The sequence below is a fragment of the Monodon monoceros genome, unplaced genomic scaffold (assembly GCF_005190385.1).
Source record: "Monodon monoceros isolate NGI ecotype Baffin Bay Population unplaced genomic scaffold, NGI_Narwhal_1 Super_Scaffold_16, whole genome shotgun sequence".
NCBI lineage: Eukaryota > Metazoa > Chordata > Mammalia > Artiodactyla > Monodontidae > Monodon > Monodon monoceros.
The window spans coordinates 81,102,743-81,121,658 of NW_021703772.1; the positions used below are offsets into that span (position 1 = coordinate 81,102,743).

General features: G+C 45.7%; 1 protein-coding gene across 2 annotated transcripts in view; it reads right to left on the bottom strand.

Annotated features, from left to right (window-relative positions):
• Nucleotides 1-18,916, bottom strand: part of KIF5C (kinesin family member 5C) — a 164,198-nt gene that overhangs the window by 91,434 nt on the left and 53,848 nt on the right. The window contains exons 2-4 of one of the 2 annotated variants that reach the window (XM_029225565.1): nt 17,255-17,345; nt 9,025-9,098; nt 2,067-2,171 (exon numbers count right to left, since the gene is read on the bottom strand). In XM_029225565.1, the coding sequence (XP_029081398.1) occupies nt 2,067-2,171; nt 9,025-9,098; nt 17,255-17,345 (270 nt within the window). Of the gene's footprint in view, nt 1-2,066; nt 2,172-8,402; nt 8,658-9,024; nt 9,099-17,254; nt 17,346-18,916 lie in introns of those variants that run through there. The other variant, XM_029225566.1, reaches the window with a different exon arrangement.

An 18,916-nucleotide genomic window follows, 5' to 3' on the forward strand; every position in this document is an offset into this window, starting at 1 on the left:
CAAAAAAAAAAAAAAAAAAAAAAATGAAGGTGAGGGCTTCCCTGGTGGCACAGCGGTTAAGAATCCATCTGCCAATGCAGGTGACACAGGTTCAAGCCCTGGTCCGGGAAGATCCCACATGTCACAGAGCAACTCAGCCCACGTGCCACAGCTACCGAGCCTGTGCTCTAGAGCCCGCGAGCCACAACTACTGAAGCCCGTGCACTTAGAGCCCGTGCTCTGCAACAAGAGAAGCCACTGCAGTGAGAAGCCCGCGCACCCCAACAAAGAGTAGCCCCCGCTCACCACAACTAGAGACAGCCCGCGCGTAGCAACGAAGACCCAATGCAGCCAAAAATAAATAAATTAAATAAATTAATTAAATCAATAAATCTCAACTCTGCCGAGGACTTGATATGTCACTCTGGCCATCTGGCTCTATATCTTTTTTTTTTTTTTTGCGGTACGCGGGCCCCTCACTGTTGTGGACTCTCCCGTTGCGAAGCACAGGCTCGGGACGCGCAGGCTCAGCGGCCGTGGCTCACGGGCCCAGCCGCTCCGCGGCATGTGGGATCTTCCCAGACCGGGGCATGAACCCATGTCCCCTGCCTCGGCAGGCGGACTCAACCACTGCGCCACCAGGGAAGCCCCTGGCTCTATATCTTTGAACTTCAGTTTCTCACCTCTAAAATGATGGGCCTAGGCACCTGGGTCCCAGCCTTCAAGGATGATCAGCCTCTTGGTTGATCTGCTCACCTCCCAGTCTGCTAACTGCCCCTTTCTCCTCCACCCCCTTGTCAAGCCCGTCCCCAGTCACCGTGGCGGGGACCCTACCAGCCACGTGCATCCTGGACACAGCTGATTGGAGCTGGGGGCAGGGGGTAACTACTGGAGGCTAGGCCAATAGGCCCCTCCCCAGGGGAATGATGAATTGGAAATAAGGGAATGTAGAGCAGGAGCTGCCAGGCACCCTCTTTCCCATACACAGAAAAGAGAAAGATGGTCTGGAACAAGGGAAAGAAATTAAGCAAGAGGGTGGGGATTAAAGAAATTAAGAAACGTGGGGACTGTGATGGAGATGGAGTTACTTTTGGGGGTAATTAAAATGTTCTGGAAGTAAATAGTGATCATGGTTGTACAATTTTGAAGATATCCTAAAAAACATCAAACTGTAAACTTTAAAAAGGTTAAATTTATGGTATGTGAACTATACCGCAACTTTTTTTAAGTTAAAAAAAAAAATAGGAAAAGCAGAGCCTGGATTTCTTACTTCTCCACAACTCCCCGCCCCCATGCCTGCTGTCAGATTCTGTATCTTATAACAACTTCCTCTATTTGCTTAAACAAGTAGCTTTCAGTCACTTGCAAACAAAGGCGTTCCAATGAATATACCCCTTCTACCAAATGTTATGAATTCACAGCTATAGTTGAGAGTAGAAATCTCTCTTTCAATTCAAATTTAAGCCAGAACATAGGTTTGAAAAACAAAAACAAAAACAAGGAGGAAAAGAATTCCCTTTCCTAACATTTCTCAGAAAGCGCTCCTCAAAATACTAGTCTGTCATCCTCCAAGGAGGGTAAAGTATGTCCACAGTCAAATAAGATAGGAAATATAATATAGTACATGTCCACTTTGCAGAACTGCATTACACGTTAGCATATTTAAGCTTGGGGTAAGTATAACATTGTTCAACAAAGCATTTTCCCAGCTAATTTGACCACATACGCCTTTTCCATTGTAGCCCACTGAGTAATAGTATGAGGGATTGTATTCCATGGAACACACTTCGGGAAATGCTGTCCTCACCCAATCATGGACACAGGCCAGTCAGATCTACAGAAATCCACAGGGTAAAGGGTAGAATTCAGACAACTACCAAGATGATTCCATCCTAAAAAGGGCTTTGACTTTATCTCAGTATTTCCTCAGTATTAGCCTGAGTCATTAACTAATAAATATGGTTCTGCTGATCACAGGAATGTCATTTAAATTAGAAAAAATCTTCTATGTATACATAAAAGAGAAAAGCAAAGAAACACGATCTGGGACTCAGTTTCTTCTCTTGGGACTCAATAATAGCACTTACCTTGATGTGGAACTCCAGGTTCTCGTCCATGGAATAGATGTGGTCAAAGATGTCGTGTGCGATCCTTGGGATGATGCCCATGAGTTGAGGGTCGTGTAGCTTCCCCTAGTGAGTGAAAAAGACAAACACAGGGAGCTAAAGAGTGCTGGGCGACATGTGAGAGGGAGAGAAGGGACCAAACCTGGGCTTCTTAAACAGGACTCCGTGGAACAGGGAGCACCACGCAGGACTGCCTGCTCCCTAGGAGATCTACCCGACCTGCCAACAGACCGACAGTTAGCGGGGTAACTCAACCAGGCAGGGGAGAGCATGTCCTGCTGGCCTTGAAGGCCCCCAATATCCCCTCGTGCTGTCACTGCGGGCAGCAGATCAGTGTGTATGTGGGTGAGCGTGTGGGTAGGAAGGAGGGAAAGGGAGAAAGAATGAGGTTACGTGTGTGACTGTAACGTACTAAACGTGGGCTGTGTTTCGGAAATTTTACAAACTGACCAGAACCTGCAAATCCAAGTTAATCTGCCTTAATGAAATCACCTTGCGAGCTGATAGATACAGTTTCATTCACATCATCGTTGCTCAAAAATTTCTAAGAAACTTATTCTGGAAATAGCTTCAGTAGCACTTGACACACCAATCAAGAAAATCCATTTTATCGATTTATTTTTAAAATCTGTAATTCCCAACCCGAACTGTTCCAAATAATTTTTGGCTGTTTCTAATACATAAATCTGCTTATAAAATATTCTCTTATTATTTCCCGGCCTTTTTCCATTTCTATTCATTTTACCTAAGGTGTGGATGGATAGGTGAATGTTTCTGTTATTTGGACTATCACTAAATCCATTTTCAAGATCCAGAATTTGCCACCTCTGAAGAGTTTCAAAAAGAGACAGCATAGGACCTGAAAGCAATTCCTAAAGAAGAGTTCTAGAAGTGTTTCAAGCAACAGGCTTAGCAAGGACCTCGGTGCACAACTCCCAGAGAGCCTTCTTCGTGCCCACACCAAAGGAACACTTAAAAGTTCTATCACGGGTTAAACACACGTCTAAAGTGATTGCCAGCAACTGTCTTCCCAGAGAATCACACATGCCTTTGAGAAGTTCTAAAACTCTAGGAAGAAACGGAACTGAAAGCAAAGCCAGTCTGCTCTTTAGTTTTCCAGGGATGCTCAACAGCCTTTACAACTTTGATGAATACATCTTTGTTCAAAATCTGCCCAATACCTGCCAGATCTGCTTTGTTTTCCTCAATCAAGTCCTCTTTTTCTTTCAGAGGTTCACTGCCTAGTGCTTCTCTAACAAGATGACTTCCGAGCCAACATTTGAGTTACCAAAAGCAAGAAGCTGCATGAACCCTGGCACTGACTACAGGCCACAAAGCACTTTCCATTATGAGTCCTCCTTCACGCACCTGATTCCCGACCTTCCAGTCTGTTCAAAGCAAGAGAAAAGCCAAATTCAGACACATCTGGCCTCTGGCTCTTACTCGGAAAACAGGTACTCTTCTGGAATGCCTCATCTGCTAAGGACCCTAAATCATTTGATGTGTTTCTATTGTTTTTTAGTTTAACTGTACACTCCCTAAAGGCAGGGTGGCCAGTGCATATGTATTTCCTCCCACTGCTTATGATACTTGGCATGGTATCTACTGCATAGAATTACTGTAGAATTTAAATTAAACGGGGCTTCCCTGGTGGCGCAGTGGTTGAGAGTCCACCTGCCGATGCAGGGGACACGGGTTCGTGCCCCGGTCCGGGAAGATCCCACATGCCGCGGAGAGGCTGGGCCCGTGAGCCATGGCCGGTGAGCCTGCGTGTCCGGAGCCTGTGCTCCGCAACGGGAGAGGCCACAACAGTGAGAGGCCCGCGTACCGCAAAATAAATAAATAAATAAATAAATAATAACTTAAACAGTATATATAATGTACTTAGTGACAATAAATGTTGTTATTCAGCTCATGATACATTCTCTCAAGAAGTTGCTGGGGTTTACTTGACTTGAAGAGTCTGAAAACATGTTTCCACCCCAAACCATTAATATATATATCTAATGAAAACAAAGCCAAATCACTGGTTTTGTTTTATGATGGCCTTTTGTTTTATGTTTTATGATGGTCTCCTAGACCATCATAAAACATGTAACAAATCAAATATTGGACCCCACCTGCTCTGGACTATGGAATTTCCTGGCAGAAATGGCACCTACAGTGAAAACACAGTCAAATGCGACACCACTGGGCCAATCTGACTCAAGAGGGTCCAAAGAGTGCCCTCCACGCTGCCACCCAGAGCTCTTTAATAGTTCATCATAATCCTTTAGCTTCTCTTCAGTGGCCCACAGCCAAAGAAGAATGATCAATAATCCAAAAATCATCTATAATTCACTCAAATCTGTTTCCCTAGATGCTTTCCCTTTCAACGGATTTATCTTCCAATTGATTCTGGGTGCACACAAGTATTGACATCCCTTGTTTGCCTTTGGCAGGGTAAGAATCAAGGCAGAGCCAGGATGAGTCTGGACACTTCCTGTTTTGTTGCCCTGAAGACCCAATCCGAAAATCACATGACAAGGAGCACACGTTCATTTGGAGAACACCTAATAATACCCCCATCCCCACAGTGACAGAGGGATGTCCAAGTCTACCACAGGTTTAGGGGCTGGGATGCTTGCTCTAGCTCATAAACCCAGGAGTGGTGAGGGCCTTTATACTCAGTAAACTAAGGCTGCCCAAACAATCTGTGTGTGTGTGTGTGTGTGTGTGTGTGTGTGTGTGTGTGTGTGTGTGTGTGTGTGGTGTTAACGTACATGGTATGTAGTGTGTGGTATGTGTGGTATGTGTGGGTGTGGTGTTAACGTACATGGTGTGTAGTGTGTGTGTGTGGTGTTCACACACATAGTGTGGGTGTGTGGTTGTGGTGTGTGTGGTGTGTGTGGTGTGGTGTGGATGTGTGTCATGTGGGTGTGTGTAGTGCTGACTTCTGTGGTGGTGATGTATGTAGTTTGGGTGTGCTGTGGCTGTGTGTTCATGTAGTGTGTGTATCTGCAGTATATGTGGTGTGTGCAGTGTGTGGGTGTGAGTGGCATGTGGATGTGTGTGCAGGGCTATCGATGTGTGGTGGGTGTGTGGCATGGAGGGGTGTGGGGTATGTGCGTGGTGAGGATGGATGTGTGTGGTGTGTGTGTGAGACAGAGAGGTGTTCCAGAAAGGTCTTCACTGCATCTATGTTGACTGCTTTGCAAATGAAATGCACATGTACACATACAATAAACAGTCACCTCAGGCAATAAAAGGTGGTCAGGAGGCAAAGAGCTATAGAAACTCAGAGAACAGAAAAGTCCCTTCCAGCTGGGGTGATATGGATGGCTTCCTTGAGAGACACCAAATCCTGAGGGATGAGTAGGATTAAGGACGGACAAAGAGGATGTGGGCAGAGGAGAGGAGATGGGAGTAACAGAACAAAGGTAGGAACTGAGAGAACAACGACAAGTTTAGTCGGCTGGAGCATCAGGGATGGACTCGAGGGGAATGTCCCACTCCGTCTTCTCGTTTCTCCCAGAAAGCAAAAAGAAGAGACATTTTAATGCTTGCATCCTGTATAATCCTCTTCAAAAACTTCCCACTTCTGAAGGTGGCCTTCTCGGAGCACATGTGAAAGCAGAAAGCAGACCCAGGACACTGGCCACAGAACAAGACTCCCTTTGTTCCAGCCCCAGTGGCCGCCTCAGCCTCCCAAGCAGGACAGAGTTTCCTGAAACACTTAAGATGGGAGAGCAGGGGGCCTGTCAGCGCAAGAGCACCAATGCACTCAGATAGGCTCATTAAAAATCACTTGGCAACTCCTCGCATCAGGGCAGCCCGCACCCTTCCAGGGCCTCCAGGTGTCCCTTTGGGCAGAAGGAAAAACACTGCGTGTCTCCAGCCATCTAAATCAGTGTGCAGAAGAGGGCCACAAAGTGAGGCATGGGGCCGAGAGAAGCCCTTTCCAGCCTCCCGCGCTGAACAAAGGCCCAGCCCTCTCTTCCCTGGGCAGCCGGCACCCAGGGACCTCTCTTCCAACCCTCCCCTGAGCGCTGCCCGCCAGAGCCCAGCCAGGGCCCAGTGCACCAAAGGTCCTATGGAGCTTAGCACCAACACTGCCAAGTATTTCCTCTTTGCACTGAAAATCCGCCTGAAATGCGCCATTTTCAGAAGCTAATCTTTCCAATTTTATGTCGGCTCATCTGTTTGTTCCCCTCAGGAGAAGGTATGGAATCACCATTGGATGTCAGACTCAAAGTGGAGGGGATTAAAATGAAAAACAGCTTTTAAATGTGACACTTTCTGTCCATTCAGGGAGTTAACAGCCCCTTGCAAAAGCCTTTAAAGGATCACAATGTGTAATGCTGAATACATAAAATCCTCCTTTCAGATGGTGAGAGCCCTGCGGGGTTTTTTTTAAATTTAATTGCATTCCAGGATCTTGGGTTTCCTGGTCTCCTACAGTCTCTGGATTTCAGCATGGGGTTCCTCCTTTCCTCTGTTTTCCTCTAAAATATCCCCTACCTTTTCTCCGACCTAAAATCCCCCAACAGAAAGAGACAGATGAAGTGTGTGTAGGGAGTGAGAAGGTGCTAGGAAAGGACCCACACCCACCCCTCTCCTTCCTCCTGTGGGCCTAAGCATGTGATCCTTCAAAGTCACGATGAAGAAAAGCAGCTCATTACTAGCAACCTTTTAAAACTGGCAAGGATGGAAAGGAGACAGAATTTAGGCAACTGTTAGAGTGGCCCGCACAGAATCCCATTCCCTTTAGGTCCTGTGGCTCCCTCTGGACCCACAGCACTGCTCCAGGAGTTGCGTGGCTGACACCGTGAGTCACAGAGGGCTGGCGATGCCCTCATTTAATAAGACGTCTCCAATTTTAGTGTGAAAGAGCTGGCATGCCTCTTTGCCATCTCCTCACACCCACCTACCCCTGCCATACACACAAAACACAAACTAAGGTTTTACTCTGGGGACAGGTCTCTCCTTTGATAGTTTACAATTTAAATTTCTGACATTTAGCAAACACCTTGTATTTCCCAAAGACGAATTAATCCCAAAGCTTAAAAGGTCACTCATAGAGGCATTTTTGTAAGATGTGGGGGGATTTTAAATATAGCATTTTTTGTATTGTATATTGTTTGGTAACTTTCCAAAGAACTAAGGAATGATTCCCTCATGAGAAGCCATCTCTTAATCAATCAATCAATCTCTCTCTCTCTCTCTCTCTCTCTCTCTCATGCCTTATGAACCATGAAGAAGGTTCTGTCCATGGTTACTGGAGTGGGTGAAACTTAGGAAATGTATGTCACTGCGGCTTTTCTAGCACTTAGAAGGTTAAGGGTCTGGGGCCCAGGAGGAGAGACAGGCGAGGGGCCAGAGCCGGAGAGTGGGGACAGCCGTGCCTGTACCACCATTTCCAAGGACTACTGCAGTAGGATGTGAGATGCAGAGAAGAGAGACGGAAAGGCTCAGGTGTCAGGAAACAGTCCTGCTCCGTCTAGAAAAGGTGGCAAATAAACCTCGTGCTTCCTTTAATCCGTACAATCTCTGAACCACTCTGTCTCCAGCAAAATGGGGGGGAAGCGAGTCAACACAACAGGAATGAGATCCCCAGAGGCACACCGCACACTTGAAATTGGTGTGAGCAGAACATCAGAGCCCTGAGGATTTTAGCCTCGAGCCTTTGAAATCTCTTCTTCAATAGCAATGATTCATAAGCTAAACCGATTCTGCAGCAGCGTCTCAGTGACATTCCCAAGAGGGGACAGTAAATGAAAAACATAAGCTTGAAGGATTAAGGATTCATCTTACCCTGCTGCTTGTAAGCTGAATTCCCCAAACTTCCTCTGTGTAGTTTCTTATAATAACTGCTCTTCACCTCTCCTCACCTGTCAGGTGGGCCCAGCCTTTAGAAGAATTATCCAGCCCCAAAGGCCACATAGGAGTCCAATCCATGGCAAAAAGCAGGAAAAGAAGAAGTAAAGGGGACCAATTTTGTCTGCAGGCGCGCCTTGTCTGGAAGACAGCCTGGAGCCACAGAGCTCCAGGGCTAACAGTTAGAGCTGGTGTCACACCCTCAAGTGCACAGAGAGGCCAGGTGTGTAAGTCTGCGGGGAAGGATGCTGAACACTTGCTCACAATGTGCGTGGAGGGCCCAGCCCCACAAACATGGGTCAGCCAGGGCCACCATGAGGCTATCATTTTCACAAATACTTTATCGAAGCCTTCCAAGGTGACCACCACGGTCCCACACAATAGCAATGTGAGTACAAAGGTGAACAAGACATTGAAGAGCACTGCTCCAGTGAAGCTTACACTTTATATTATGGTGAAATTTCACCCAGAGTTGCTAGATCTTCAGCATTTTCAACCAAAGTTGGACACTTAGAATTATTTGGAACCATCCCATTTTAAACACTGCCTGCAATTAAAAACAAACAAACAAACAAAAAAACAAAAAACACTGTGCAGGTCAAACAAAAATATGTCTGTGGGCTGCATTTGGTCCACAAGCCAACTTCTCTCAACCTCTGACCTACCATTTTTTATTTATTCAGAAGAGACTCACCTCCCCAGAGGCCCTTCTTAGACTAAATGATTTTCACAGCAGACTTTCTCAGTAAGATTGGGGCGGCAGTCCACAGGGATACTCACACCACTGTTTAGCTTATCGATGATTATTTTAAATAGAATTTATTATTCCTATTTTGACAGAGCTATCAACAAAGGATTTTCTAAAATACTGAACTCCTGAGATTTTATTACTCAACAATATTTTTAAAACTCCTCAAAGACACAAAAAATTGTGACACGAACATAGCCATCCCTTAACCATCTACTGCCCAGTCAAAAAGCCGCATGCACCTCGCATTTTGCTGGAAGCACCACTTCCGTTCAGTCATCTCAGAGACGACATAACAGCACACTGCAACCTTACCTCCATGGTGTGCGTTTTCCCTGATGATGTCTGTCCATACGCAAAAATTGTCCCATTATAACCCTCAAGGACATCTGTGAGCAAGAAAAAAAATTAAAATTAACTCATTACTTTGATTGCATGCTAGTGCTGGTTGCCTGTTTTAAAATTGCATTTTCCAAATGGCCCATCTCATTTTTCACACAAATGATGTATTTCAACTCCATGTGCATTTTAAGTAGAATTGTGAGATAAAAGCAGGAACGAGGGGCTCCACTGCTCCACAAAATAAAAAGAAATGGACTCACATGGCTACAGAATATATTAATGAAGAAGGAGGCAGACACACTTTCTCCTGGTAACATCAAAATCGAAACAGGTATCGAGCAGTGTATTTTCTTTTTAGTAGAAAGGTATTTGAGTTTTCTTCTCCACGTTGATCTCTTGAGATGAGTTGAGGTGGGGAAAAAAAACCCCAAACATTATCATGCCCTGAGTCTCTGGAGTGAGGTGTAAAATAGGATTTCTCTCCTGAAGATCTGATTTGGGTCGGTTTAAACCCTGGCCCTGGCGGGCTCCTTGGGGAGGTTTCTTGAGAAGGCCGTGCTAAGCCCCTTCAGAGCAGAGCTACTCCACAGCTGGGGGGACAGGGTCCCACTCTGTAAACTGAGACACACAGTGACAATCCGATCAGCCCGGAAGCCAACTGGGCCCTGACTCGAATTTAGGGCCTCTGTTTTTTCAGTGACTGTGCTAGCAAGATGACCCTGGCCCAAGAGCACCGGGAATTTCTTTTAGTTACACAAGAAGCAGACTGTGCCACACGCTGCAGGCCGCTTCCCTCTCTCTCATCCAGGGACGAGGGGAGGCGTGCGGACAGATGGACTGAGGCTGCTATGAGCTGATGATTATCTGTGGCAATTCTTTCAAAGCAGCAAAGGTGATTAAAATATATTTAGTGCTCATTTCCCTCGGTCCTACTTCATCTACATAAACATCACTGAAAGCGGAATGACGCATAATTAATATTCCCTGACCCACCTTCTCTATATAAAGGGAAGAAGTCCTCATTCCTAAAAGCACGGAGGGGTGGGGACAGGAGCCCCATAAGGGGGTGTCCTCTCCAAGGCCATTTACAGAAAAATCAAGCCAGCCAATCAGCTCCATCTATTTCAGGTTGGTTGGTTTTTTTTTGTTTGTTTTGTTTTTTTGCGGTAAGCGGGCCTCTCACTGCTGCGGCCCCTCCCGTTGCGGAGCACAGGCTCCGGACGCGCAGGCTCAGCGGCCATGGCTCACGGGCCCGGCCACTCGGCGGCATGTGGGATCTTCCCAGACCGGGGCACGAACCCGTGTCCCCTGCATCGGCAGGCAGACTCTCAACCACTGCGCCACCAGGGAAGCCCCTGTTGGGTCTTTTAAAAAAAAATTTTAATACACATTGTACTGGTCTGAGGTTTTGGAGTGTGAACTGGGATCAGAAAAGAAAGCAGGATTTTTCCTCGGGTAGTTAAAAAAAGAAAAATTAAGTGGCAGTTTTTTTTTAATCCTGGCAGCCCTCAAGAGTTTGTGTCAAGCTATATTGAGAGAGAGAAAATGTTCGCACGTATCCAACTTCTGGTAATGGTTTCCCTGGTAACGGGGGAAGCAAAAACGTGAAGACTACAGTGTAAGGGTTGGAGGTTCAAGCTTCAGTTTTCTCAAAAATGCCAACTTGCCCAGAGAAAAGATTTCTACAGTCTGAAAATGGTGGCCAGAGTGGAGAGCTTCTACACAACCACAAATGTGACAGGCTTTCAGGGACCAAAGAAAGTGGTCTCCACCCTTGGTCGTTGTTTTCAAATTCTTCATATCCATGGCACAAACAACTCCAGACAATGAGAATGCCAGCCACAATCCCAGCGCTAAAGCTCCTGTTTATTAGAGACTAAACCTCTCCCCCCACACTGAAAGGGCTTTCTTTCTTATCTTAAGTCCCTGTGGAGGAAGTAGCCTGGGATGACCCCTTACCTCAGGTGCTGGGGCAGGAAGACGGCAGCCAAGGCCAGGGGTCCAGCTCCCTGGGTTCCTCATCGCAGCCGCTGGCCACCCTACTCATTCGCCTGCACACAGAGGTGGCCCTGAACAACTGCCCCACGCTGAAGAAACCTCAGCTCAGAACCCAGCTCTGCAGATGGGAGAAAACCCAGCACTTGCTTCTTCCTCCGCCAGGAAGCAATGGGACCAAGGCATCTGAATTTTGCCCTGCAGACAACCCCCAGGCTCAGTCCACCCCTCTAAATCCACCCTCACTAAGAGAATGCACCATCCTCCTAACTCCTAGTGAGTCACTGCTCGACAAACTCCCTCAGGTTAAGGACTGGGGCACATGTATGCAAACAAGAGCTCATGGACTGCATCGCTTGTTTGGGGTAGAGAGCTGAGAGGCACATGAGACTCTTACTTGGAGAATCCCTGATTCTTTGCTGCGGCTATTTCAACACTGCGGGCAATTTCTTAGTTTTTTTTTTTGAGAAAAAGAGAACACATAAGAGAAGCCCATTAGGACAAACTCCGTGTGACCTTTTTTTTTAACATCTTTATTGGAGTATAATTGCTTTAGAATGTTGTGTTAGTTTCTCCTGTATAACAAAGTGAATCAGCTATACAAATACATATGTTCCCATAACCCCTCCCTCTTGCATCTCCCTCCCTCCCACCCTCCCTACCCCACCCCTCTAGGTGGTCACAAAGCACCGAGCTGATCTCCTTGTGCTATGCGGCTGCTTCCCACTAGCTATCTATTTTACATTTGGTAGTGTATATATGTCCATGCCACTCTCTCACTTTGTCATGCTTAACTTCCCCATCCCCCGTGTGGCCTTTAAAGTGTTCAGAATCATGTTACAATTAATTTGTTGTTGGAGAACCTACCTCTGGTGCTCAAGGTTGAACAGGGCTGATGCCGCCCTCTATCAACTGGATTCCGAATCAGAAGGTAATTTTAAAAGAAAACAGAAAACTCTTCAAACCCAGTGTTCTCTACTTTCTTCCAAACTCCAGGTCTGGGGGAGTTTGTTTGTTGTTGAGGCTGTATTTGCTTATGAGAGGAGAGGAGAGGCTGGGAGGGGTGCGCAGCACAAAAGTGCATCTGGGGCTGGACCACTGGGATACGGGGAGATGGACACCCGCCAAGCACAGAGAGATGAGGGAACAGGCCTGTGCTCGGTGCCACTGAGCCACACAACCAACCCGCCTGCCTCTCGCAGAAACAGCCCACAGAAAGGCACTTTCATCACGCTGAGGGACAGGTCCTGGGGCCGAGGAGAGCATTTGTTTCAGAGTCTCCGCTATAACATAATGACTGTTTCTATACACCAGCCACAGAGCCAGGAACCAGCCCAGCTGGACAGAACCTTTCTTTGTGATGGAGTCTGGCGTGACATGACCTCAGCTCACACCACACAGCCAGCGGCGCCCCACGAGCACAGCACACGTCCATCGAGCGGCCAAGCAAACCCAAAAGAGAGTCCACAGCAGGTGGGAAGAGCCCTGGGAGGGAGGAGTGGAACGGGGTCCCTGAAAATACTTGCTGCTTCCCGGTGCAGCCTTTAGAGCCAAGCTTTCCATCCTAGGTTTTATGAGTCCAGGTCTTGCTGAAGCAGAAGAGTTAGTTCCATTATCAGGTAAGAATCTGGGGAAGACATAATCATACCTACGCACCAGGGTGCCTGAGGAGGCTGCTGTGGCCTCCTGTCGACTCTCCAGGTGAAACAGTGGCCTGGTCGTGGCACCAGAGCCCCTGGCAATAGTGGCTGCAACTCATCCCTGGCTTGGAATCCTAAGGCTTTTGCCAGCCAACCACACTACTCAGGCAGGCGGTGCCCAGAGAACGCAGAGACCGTTCTGCCAAATGCCAGAGGCCAACCAGGATACTGGCCCCACCAGTCCGAGGGCAGGCACTGTGCCCAGGTGAGGGCGTGCAGCGTCTTCAGAAGGGAAGTGTGTCTCACTACCGGCAGACAGCCAGGGCCACCCTTCAGCTCTGGAACCCAGTCTCCGTTCTCCGTTCTCTCCCCTCTCCCCTTCCCCACCGCCATTCCTACCCCTGTCTTTTTGCAGTGTGGTCCATTATGGCCTGATGGAAAAGGAACAACTCATAAAATAATTATCAAATGCTCATTATGGGCCCACCAGAAAAGTGGGGGCAGGATAGTAAAATTCAAGTAAGTCAGATGAACTCAGGTTCAAGGCCCAGCCTCGCTTCACTACTCCCTCAATGACCTGGCCAAGTTACTTCACCTCAATTTCCTCTTTAGTACAAAGGGAATAATAATGCTCACACCTCATAAAGTTGTAAAGATTTAAAATGCAATAACATATGTAAAATGCATACAGGGTGCCTGACAGGTAACAGCAGCTAAATAAATATAATTCTTCTTAAGAGTCATATATAATAAAATAATAAAATAGATCTGATAATACCCTAAGCTTGTGACTCTTCAATGGGTCCACATCACCTATAAGATAAAGCCCTTCAATTTCTATCAAATTCTGGTCCAGTCTAACTTTTCAGGTCTCATAGCCATGCACCCTGTACCATTCTAAGCTGCCCATATAATTTGGGTCTTTATGCTTTTGCTTTTGCTATTTCTTCTGCTTGTACCACCCTGCATTTTCTATGCTCCTCAGAACCCAACCTTTCCAAGAAGTCTTAATTCTCCAATCCTCCTCTCTACCCACCAAAACCAGTAGTGACTTTCTTCTGTGCTCCCATAGCATTTTGCACACACCCATCCTAAAGCACATAATCCCCACGTGTATGATAATTGTGCATGCGTCTGTCTCTTTCCCTATACTTAAAGATTCTTGCAGTCTTATGTATCTTGGTGACTCCAGTCCCTAGCAGTACTTACCACATGGCAAATATCTAATATACTTTCATAAAAATATGAATGAAAGAAACAACTAAATGAATGCAATTTAAAGAAATTAGAACTGGAAAACAAGAAACCATCTTCTCTAGCACTGGATGGTCTACATCCAGTTAATTTGGAAGGCAAATGCCAGGGGTGGCTTCTGTAGGCTGGGACGCAGTTATTCTTATTTCAGTAATAGTGTCCGGTAACCATGGTTTTTAATTCCTAGGGCATCCATAGGAACCTTTCTATTTACCATGCTGGTATTCACAAACCCTATAACCTCTTCTAGAAGAACTGGAAGAGATTCTACAAACTCTTTCAGAAGATGTTTTGAGAAATACACACCAGATAAAAAGGGGAGCGTGGGAGGTGCCAGGATTCTACAATCAAATGTTCGAAATTTTTTTTTTTAACTCAGTGAAGTTGAAGGGAATGCAAAGACTGAGAGAGAATAAAGCTGTCCAGTTAAAAGGAGTCTTCCTGATCTCAAAAACATTAAGGGTTTAGATAGACTTGAAAAGAAAGCTCACCAGTCCACTACATTACCATGGATCACAGAGACCACGATTTAAACTTCCTTTAGAAGTCATTTGATTCAATTCTTGGCCTCTAGAAAAAAAAGACCTCCACTTCACCACCTTCCACACTTGATGTAAATACGGCTTGTCATGGCCACAGGTGCCTCAGCTGTACCTAGTAATCTATTCCAAGCAGTTCTTTCTTATATGCCTACATTTTATCTCGCTGATGCAGAAATACACAGCCACTTCCCTTCACACTAGCCTCAGTGGATATTAAAAAAGTTAAACTTGGTCTTCATTATGCCCCTAACAATTTTCTTTCAAGGGAAAATAAGATACTCTTTATTGCTACAAAATGAGTATGTTCGTGTTATAGGTATGGTGCCCAAGAAATGTCTGTTTACTATATCATGTCAGAGCCTGATTTTATTCTATTATTATTATTTTAATTAATTAACTAATTAATTAATTATTGGCTGCATTGGGTCTTCATTGCTGCGCGCGGGCTGTCTCTAGCTGCAGAGTGCGGGGTCCGTTCCTCACTGCGGCGCGCGGGCCTCTCACTGCGGTGGCCTCTCTTGTTGCAGAGCATGGGCTCCAGGCATGCGGGCTTCAGTAGTTGTGGCACGCGGGCTCAGCAGTTGTGGCACACAGGCTCCAGAGCGCAGGCGCAGCAGTTGTGGCACACGGGCCCAGTTGCTCCGCGGCATGTGGGATCCGATCCTCCTGGACCAGGGATCGAACCTGTGTCCCCTGCATTGGCAGGCAGATTCCCAATCACTGCGCCACCAGGGAAGTCCCTATTTTATTCTAAATAGTTTTCTTTGTGGCTCACTATATATTTGGGCCTCAAGTTATCCATAGTTAGGGTGTCCACAGGAACCCCCCCAGGGATTACCCATTTCTGGCATTTCATATATTATAGAGAATTCCAAGCGCTGAAAGGACCCAAACTTATCTAGTAAATAAAGACTCAAAGATTATTATTATTGTTTGTTAATCACAGGATTTTTAAAAAACAGAGTGTATCCATCTCTAATTACAATGTCAACTTAGAGAGGGCAGGTATGTGTTTAAATGGCCCTAACGCTTAGCATAGCACGTAGTAAATACTATTTAGATCTGATAATGAAGGAGGAGAGAAAAACAAGGAAATTCTGGCTCATATGTGATTAATCTTACTTTAATAAAAATATGAAAGAGTCTGACAATAGAGGGGAAGGAGGGCTGACTAGAAGCAAACTAGAACTATATATTCCAGAAAGAAAGAGCAAATATGTTTAGATAGAAAGAGAAGCAAAAGAGTAGAAGTAGAGAGAAGACAAAAATTACCACCAGATACAGGCCCAAACAATTAATTCAAAAAAAAGCTCATATTCAGGCATATTTCTTTCTCTTCAATTTTCTGTAATAATCTTACTGTGAACACCGTCTAATTTAATTGATGTCTGCAACAAGAATGTGAATAACCATACACCTCAGCAAGGAACATTACATTCTGATGGGCGTCTCCCACGCAGGTGTCCAGGGTCAGAATTAATCTAACAGATGTACCCTGGGCTGATTTTCACGCATTTCAAGTAGTTAGGTTAGTCAGCTCAGCTTCTAAAAATAAGTGGATCTAATATGACAAGGTGTTTGGGGTTTTTTGGTTTGTTTGTTTGTTTGACTTTTCACTCTTTGAATCTAGCACTGCCTATAAAAGTGGTAGCATCAAGACATTTGAAAGCACAATTGCTGCAGCATTCAAATTTGAAGGCAAGGATTTAATGATGAAAAGCAAAGTATGAAAGGCAAAGATGCCCCTCAGCTCTGTCCAGATGGTGAGCTCCCCAAAGGCAAGCTCCATCCTGCCCCTGATTTAAAAGGGCAAGGTAGAGCAACGTGTAAATTGCTTTGTCTCCCTGCTGTTATTTTGACACAGATCCTTCAGGACCAAGGCCAGTCCCAGAGAATAGGATTGATCTCTAAGACACAAATTCAGGCTTCAGGCTACCTACGTGGAAGAACAAATGTCAGGATCTGGGTGGCATGCTTGAAAGTGGGTTAGATGAAAGTATAATTGAGGAATGCTGACTAGCAAGAACAACTCACTAACCAGCAAGGTAATGTGATCTTAGGATGCTGTAGAAAATTCCTTGACGCCCAAGAATTTTCCACATTTAAAGCTTCTTCCTGAAGACTATACTTTCAGGGACCATTTCTATTGACACATACATACTACTATATATAAATAGATAACTGTATAGCACAGAGAACTCTACTCAGTACTCTGTAATAGCTTATATGGGAAAAGAAGCTAAAAAAGAGTAGATATAGGTATATGTATAACAGATTCACTTTGCTGTACACCTGAAACTAACACAACATTGTAAATCAATTATACCCCAATAAAAACATTTTAAAAAGAAAAAAAAGCTTCTTTCTGAAGAGACAGATGCACAAAATAAATCAACCAAAAATACACAACTGGAGTCTCAGAATAGATATTTTTCTCCTGAGGAGGTACTATACCTTCAGCAGTATTTTAGAACCATTACAGAAATAGCGTGACTATAGCTTACCTTGCTTTTAAACTTCTGGGTGAGAGAATAACTCTGCCCAAAAGGTGGCAAAAGAAATAAAGAAATCTCCTTGGAAAGGAGGTATTGAGGAGTTAAATAACTTGCCTGACATCACAGCAAATCAGGGCCAGAACTCGCTATAATTCAGTGTTTCCAATTAGCAGGCCTCTGCTTATGGTCAAAGGGTATTGATTCCTAGGCTGCAAATACCACTTACTGTCTTCCATTACTCTGAAGCGCCCCGAGGAAATGAAGAGTTAGCACTTACCTTTGACAATTTGCTTTGCACACGCGTTGTAAACCTGCTCTTGGGTCGTGGTGGGAGGCAGCACTCTGTCGAAGACATATGGCTTTCCTTGCTAGAAGGAAACGGCAAAGCACATTAGACGCTTAGGAAGAAAAGGCACTAATGGCACTAGTCAGACCATAGGCACTAAGTCACCAAGCCCACTCTTTAAGGCAGTTCCTTACCAAGACTAGGGAAATTTTCTTTCTTTTTTTTAAAATAAATTTATTTATTTATTTTTATTTTTGGCTGCGTTGGGTCTTCGTTGCTGTGCACGGGCTAAGCGCGGTGAGCGGGGGCTACTCTTCGTTGCAGTGCGCAGGTTTCTCATAGCGGTGGCTTCTCTTGTTGCGGAGCACGGGCTCTAGGCACGCGGGCTTCAGTAGTTGTGGCACTCGGGCTCAGTAGTTGTGGCGCATGCGCTTAGTTGCTCCGCAGCATGTGGGATCTTCCCGGACCAGGGCTCGAACTCATGTCCCCTGCATTGGTAGGCGGATTCTTAACCACTGCACCACCAGGGAAGCCCAAGACTAGGGAAATTTTCTAACATGAACGACATGTTTGTGTGTGTGTACTGTATGTTGAGAATATACTGTTTGCGTGTGTGTGTGCTGTATGTTGAGAATCGGAAAGGAGAAAGAAGAAAAACATTTTTTTTTTCTACTTGAAGCACCTTTTCTGATGAAATGTAGGTTGACACGTCATTCACGCATTTAAACAAATATTTAGTCACTGAGAGTTTCTTCTGATCCAGCCATAGACTAGTTGCTAACCAATCAGAAGACAGTCCTGCCTGGAGAACATTCAATCAAGTGTGACAGCTATAATGAACAAGAAAGCAAACACACAGGAAAATGCAACGTGCCTAGGAATAACGTAAAGGGACAGAGGGGATGAGAGAAGGCCAAAGAAGACCTCCGTGAAGCAGTACCAGTTAAGTGGATCTTTAAAAGATCAGAAAAGTTGAGGCATGTGAAGAACCATGGAAGAACATTCCAGGCAAAGGGTGGAGCAGACAGGAAGGGGCCTGGGGTGCTCAAGGAACTAGAGGGTGTACAAGAGGAGATGGGAAAGGAAATTAGCCAAGGTAACGCACTTGGATTTTATTCAGTGGGAAGATGCCATGATCTGATTTAAGAAGCTGCTCTTAGTAGCCAGATATTATTGCTCTGTGTCCTAGATTACTCTAGTGTTTTCTTCACATGCATAAGTGGTGTCTTAACTGGGTGGAGGCTTTGGAGATAAAGGGGGGCCTCTACATAAATATATTTATAAATATATAAATCAAGTGCTCTCCCCAGGTGTGGGCTCTGGGGATTTGGCCCGACACTGGGCTGTGTGCGATTGGAGGAGGGAACTGCCGGAGGGAAGGGAAGAGGTTCTGCTGAGGTGCTACTGACTCCGGAGGTGCAGAGCCCTGACACTCCACCACTCAGCGTTCAACAAGCAGTTACTGGGCGTTTCCACGCCCGGTGCTGCACACTGGGGAAGCAGGTAGGGAGGAAAGACACAGCCTCTTCCCCGGGAGAACCCCCCATCACAGCACCTCTTCCCCACCAATTACCACCCAGGCAAGGGGTGGTCCTCCCCCGGCCCCTTCACCTTCATTTTCCGCAAGTGCAGAAGGGAGGGCAGGAGAAGAGA